At 35.0% G+C, this 6,489-nt stretch overlaps 1 protein-coding gene across 1 annotated transcript; it reads left to right on the plus strand.

Moving 5' to 3' along the window:
• Positions 1 to 952: 952 nt before the first annotated feature.
• Positions 953 to 1,360, plus strand: LOC101993786 (putative 60S ribosomal protein L37a). Its single transcript, XM_005369610.2, has one exon. The coding sequence runs from the start codon at positions 988 to 990 to the stop codon at positions 1,264 to 1,266; it is 279 nt and encodes a 92-aa protein (XP_005369667.1). The 5' UTR covers positions 953 to 987; the 3' UTR covers positions 1,267 to 1,360.
• Positions 1,361 to 6,489: the final 5,129 nt, after the last annotated feature.

Raw genomic sequence — 6,489 nt, forward strand, 5'->3', positions numbered from 1 at the left:
GCCCCAATGGGCTGGTATCTCAGCGGCTATTGGCTGGAGGAGTGGAAGGACCTCCCGCAACACCTCCCTCTTTTGTTTAAGTAAGAGAGCTCTAAACCTACTAAAAATTTATATACAATAAGTACAAATATCCTATTCTAACTAGCTTAGGTCTTGTATAATAAATAGCTTGGCCAAGTCATGAGTGGAAAGTAACTACATTTATATAGTCTTCAACCCCATCGAAGATCTGAGAAGGGAAATAATGCTACCTGAGTAATTAGGAAGTGCAATCAAACAACTTCCAAAACATGCAACAAATCAGAGACGACTAGCTACCTGGGCAATCACCCAAAGTCACATTAGCAGCGTTGAAGCAACCAACTTTGGCTAAGGCCTAACATAACTAACATACCATTTTCAAAGGCAAGCAACTTTTCAAAACTGTCTTACCCTGTCTTGGCAGGATATGACAGTCCTATTTTATCCATTGATGCACACTCTGTATCTCTGTCAGTGGTTGAGGTATGGGCATTTCTTTGCCCCAAGGCCAGTTTGCCAAAAAGAAAGCCTCCAGGTGGAGCGTCTTTGGTGCTCAACATTCTCTCGGGAATAGAGTGTTGTTGCCAAGACCAATTTTGTCTCACTACCACAAAACTCTGAGTTAGATTAAAGGCCATTTTCTACAGCTCTTTGAAGAGGTTGAAGATTATCTATCTATACTTAGTATAATATCTATGTATCTAAAGAACCTGATTAGTATAATTATAGATGACAAACTTAGATGACTATTGATCTATATAATTCTCAATATCTATCTAACTTAAAGACTAAGATAATAAACAACTGTGTAACAAATGAGGATAATGGCCTCCAAATATAAACAACGTACAAATATACATTGCAATATGGTAAATATATATCAATACACAAACAATATATAAGTATCTTAATCAGAGGTAGAAATGTACACTGCAGCTCTCCGTGCTTGGCTTAGGTTCCGGCGACATGGCTAAACGCACCAAGAAGGTCGGGATCGTCGGGAAATATGGGACCCGCTATGGTGCCTCCCTCCGGGAAATGGTGAAGAAAATTGAAATCAGCCAGCACGCCAAGTACACGTGCTCTTTCTGTGGCAAAACCAAGATGAAGAGACGAGCCGCTAGCATCTGGCACTGTGGCTCCTCCATGAAGACAGTGGCTGGCGGGGCCTGGACCTACAACACGACTTCCGCCATCACAGTGAAGTCTGCCATCAGAAGACTGAAGGAACTGAAAGACCAGTAAAAGTGCTACCATTTGATACACAAACCTACTAACCACAATAGTGCACAGCCAACCAAATAATAAATGGGTTAATTTACCTAAAAAAAAAAAGAAATTACACTGCAATATGGTAAATATATATATATATATAATATATATATATATATATATCAATACAATATATGTCAATACATAAAAATGTTTTAAACAGAGGTAGAAGCATGCATGCATACAATAGTCAATATAATTTAACTTTGTATCAATATACAAAAATCGATACCAATATCACAATTACAAATATATTATCCCATCATCCCTCTTTTTTATGATTAATAGAATGGTTATTTATTTAAAGGTGAAAAACTTACAGTTCACCTTCCCAGACAACAGCCCTCTGCACAATCAGGAAGGGAGTCTAGTCGCCGGAAGCAGAGCAGGAAGTAAGAGAGAGCAAGAAGAGAAGTGGATGCTTTTTTAAAGGGAGAGAGACCATGCCCCAATGGGCTGGTATCTCAGTGGCTATTGGCTGGAGGAGTGGAAGGACCTCCCGCAACAGAGAACCCATGCTCAACCAAAGGACACATTGACAGGAAGACCAGAGTAGAAACAGAAATAAAAGAATAAAACACCCATCCAACACAGACAAGTTCAGTTTCCACATCTATAAAATGGAGCTTTTATGTAATATTGGGAGTAACTGTTGTGAATATTTTAAGGATGGAACAAAGTTTGAAAATTTGGCTGAAGAGAATGGCTATTGCAGCAATCAATAATAGTTGGGTTTTGGACCCCTGACGAATGGCAGTGAGGGAATAAACAAAGGACAGGCGCATATATAGAAAAGCTTGGGTCAAGTAGGAATGCGTGCTCTGACAGGTAGTACCTACTACTGCCACCAACCTAGAGTCTCAGGATATTTATTAGGTATAGTACATGGGGGGAAAGTAAACTATACTAGGTAGGTAGACTATGCAGGTAAGTATTCTCTGGCTGTAAACATATGTTAGAAAAAAGAAGTTGCAGTTACTAGGTTTTTTATACTCTGATGAATCACCTATAATCATTCATACTTGAAACTGAAGAAGGTGGCTTTCAAAGCTCTGACAAGAGCCCCCTCCTTTCTCAGAGGCTATGACAACATGAAAAACCCTAAATAAGCACATAGATCTAGAGATTGCCAGCACTTCCTAAGGGCCCACCAAGGACTACCCCCTAACAGACCCACTTTACTTGTCACCATATTTCAGCCAACAACTCCATTGAAAGCCTCCAGTTTTTCTGGAGTCCATGCCAGCACCCAGAAACCCAGAGATCACACAGGCCTCCACAACCTCAGTGGGTATGCACTGCTATACCAGAAGACTCTCAAATCTTCAGAACCATTGCAACTCTAGTCAGAAGACCAGAGATAAATCAGAAACCAAGGGGAAAATACTCATCCAACAAAGTCAGTCAGAAATCAGTACTTAAAGCTATAATCACCCCAACCCCTAATATCTAGATGCTAGCATAAGCACACAATCAACAACAGCCAGGGCAATATGTCACCATCAAAAATGAGCTTTCCTACTGATGTGGGAGTGTCATCTATCTGTTGCTTTCATTGGTTAATTAATAAAGAAACTTCTTGGCCTTTGATAGTCCAGCCTTTAGGTGGGTGGAGTAGACAGAACAGAATGCTGGGAGAAAGAAGCTGAGTCAGGCAGTCGCCATGATTCTCCCACTCGACACAGACACAAGTTAAAATCTTCCTGATAAGCTACCACCTTGTAGTGATACACAGATGATTGGAAATGCGTTAATTAAGATGTAAGAATTAGCCAATAAGAGGCTAGAGATAATGGGCCAAGCAGTGTTTAAAAGAATACAGTTTCCATGTAATTATTTCCGGTAAAGCTAGCTGGGTGGCGGAAAGTGGCCCAGTACTCCATATTACAACATCCTACTACAGAGAAGCCTGAGTATTCCAACACAGCAGGAGCACATGAAAATGACCTTAAAACCAACTTTATGAAAGTCTTAGACATCCTTAAAGAGAACATAATTAAATAAATCCCTTAAAGATACCCAGAAAAACACACACAATTGGGATAAATGAATAAAACCTTTAAAGACAGTCAAGAAAAAAGAGAAACAGTTGAAGGAAATTAATAAAACTCTTCAAGACCTGAAAAGAGAAACAAAAAAGAAAACACACTCAGAGATTTCTAAAGATAAAAAATGTAGATGGATAAACAGGAACTACAAAGGCAAGCATCACCAACAGACACAAGAGATGGAAGAAAGAATTTCAGACACAGAATATATGATGAGAAGACGTAAATATATTGATAAAAAGTTAAATCTAACATTTCTTGACATGAAATACCCAGGAAATCCTGGAAACTATGAAAATACCAAACTCAAGAATAAAAAGAAATACCATTAAATTCTAAAGCTTAAGAATAATTTGGATTCCAGCACTGGTAGTTCTGTTAACTGACACCAGCAAATGTCATTTGAAAATAATAAGGAGACACCATGCTCTGCATCTACCTGAGGAGGATTGATACCATGCATGCCACACTTTTCTTATTTAATGGACTGTGGTGAAAGTGACAGTCCTTTTGACCTCTGTAATGGGTTTCAGATTCTTTGTTTCCTTTTTAGAATGATAACTATCATTGAAGTTGAGTTCTATAGACCTGCACTACAAAATCTGAGCTTCTACCATCCTTACTTCATTTGATCATATATCTGCCCACATTAGTCAAGATTGGCAGTAATTCTTTGGAAAAAATGGCCAACCCCCCTTTTTTGATTCTTATATAATATATAAGAACAAAGAATCTGCAAATATATAGCCATAGAAATGTCTAAAAATTATACTTGTATGAATGTCAATTAATGACCACAACATATAAGTAACTGTATGAAAGAAATTGAATTTTCCCTGAAATCCAGAGGCCCTATTGGTACCATATTCCAATCAAATATTTTTATTCCATCTTGAAGCTAACTTGTATTTCTACATCTTATGCTGTAAGTTAACTTTATAATCCAAGACTTTATTCACATTGAATAATATTGTATGTATGCTTTTAAATTTAGTTTGTTTTATTTTAACAATTTTTGTAAGTTTTATCTATGCTCATTCTTATATATAAACTTACATATGTCTCAGATAAGTAGTGTACATGTTGTCTATTACAATATAGTTCTGATTTGACATTATACATATTTTTAAGTACACATACACCCACATTTTCTTAAATGTATATTTTGTAGTCAAATATTTTTAGGCTCATGCTTTGCATATATTTACAATAGATAGAAAAAGTATATCAATAATTTTGTATTCCTAATTTGTATTGTGTCTTGATAAATGTTTTTCAAATCCAGATATTACAAATTTACTTAACACTCTTAAGAATTCTGTTTATCAATGGAGTACTACACAGTATTAAAATATGATTACATCTTGACATTTTCATGCAAATGGATGGATGTCAAAAAAACATATTGAGTGTAGTAACACAGACACAGAAAGGAAAATATAATATGTACTCACTCATAGCAGCTTCTAGACATAAAGAAAAGAAAAAAAAACCCACTCTCCACAACCCCAGATAACCTATACAACAAAGAGGATCCTAAGAGAGACATATATAAATCTACATAGGAAGTCCAAAAAGACACAATCTCCTGAGTACATTGAGAGCACAGGGGTCACAGCAGAGGATAGAATGGGAAGGAGAGGAAGGGAGGAGTGTGGGAAAAAAACATACCTCAATAAAAACAATAAAAAGTAATTCTGCCTGTTTTATATCCAAACCAAAAAAAAAAAAAGGAAGAAAGTGCAGGTCTATATTAATAGCATTAAATATGGGGTATAGTGACAGTTCTACATAGGTTTTATTATTAGTTCCCTGTTTATAAAAATATTTGAACAACTTTCCATGGTTTCATTGTCATCTGGTTAATTTCTCTTGTGCAGGATCTGATGAAGACTGGTATTCAGATTGAGTTCTTTTTCTTGTGTATATCTTCTTTTTTTCTTTTAAGTACATAATGTGTATTTCAAAATACCATTGGATAAACTTATACTTTAAAATTCACTGAAATCAATACTACACTCATAACCTCTGAATTGACAATTGTATAGATTATGATTTCTATGAGAATACTAATGCTCATGTTTTAGATAATCAGAGGAACTTGAGATTTTATAGATTGCTTATATTTATTATGCTTGAATATTGTCTTCATGTAGAAATTACTTTTATCTATTATACAAAGTTATAGAAAACTAATAGATCTTTCTGTAAGATAAACACACTATGACAGCAATTTATTCAGGTAATTATTACCTTTGAAAAACACAGGTGAAGCAGGATATGCATATTCATCTATCTTATTGGCTTGTCCATAAAATTAGATGAAATTAGTAAACTCGAAATCTAGTGAAGAACTTTGTCTCAAAAAAAAATTTGAGGAAAATACTTGATGTTGACCTGTGACTTCTATACTCATATAAGATATATAGACACACCTGAACTCACATGTACATATATAGACACATGAACATGAGTACATTAAGAATAGCACACTTAAATAAATATGAATACCATACAAAAATAATAAATATGTAAATGTACCTTATGATTAATATATACTACATGCAGCATAAACATGCTTTCTTAGATTGAATAAAGAAAAAACTGACCAAATCTTAGGTAATAATTATAGAAAATGTAATTGTATAAAATATTTTATAGAACAATTATGGTTTATAACTTTTAGAAATTTTGAGGTGGTAATTTTCATGTACTACTTAAATTGTTCCAGTCAAGTAATCTTGTCTTTAAAATCAGTACAGGATTGTGTATAAACAGGAGAGCCTCTCATAAAATGTCCATATTTTAAAATTAAAATAATAAATATTATGGATGGAGTTACAAAATGGAAAATGAGTCATTTGGGGGCCACTGGATATAAGCTTTTCTTTTGCCAGTGTGTGTTTTTTAATGTGCTGCTTAAAACCCTCACAGTCATAACTGCAGAAAAAAAACACAATAAGCAGAGAATAAAACAAATTGTATATTTTTGAAAAGGCATTTCCTATCAGGACAGGTTCACACAGAGGTTCTTTGTAGTGGAAACTTCCTGAAATCTATTAGGAATCTATCAGGGTGCTTTTATAGAGGACCTCTAGTGATGTAGGTTAAGGGATCTGAACTGGCCATCTTTTTTTTTTTTTTTTTT

The sequence above is a fragment of the Microtus ochrogaster genome, unplaced genomic scaffold (genome assembly GCF_000317375.1).
Source record: "Microtus ochrogaster isolate Prairie Vole_2 unplaced genomic scaffold, MicOch1.0 UNK55, whole genome shotgun sequence".
In the NCBI taxonomy this organism is placed as follows: Eukaryota; Metazoa; Chordata; class Mammalia; order Rodentia; family Cricetidae; genus Microtus; species Microtus ochrogaster.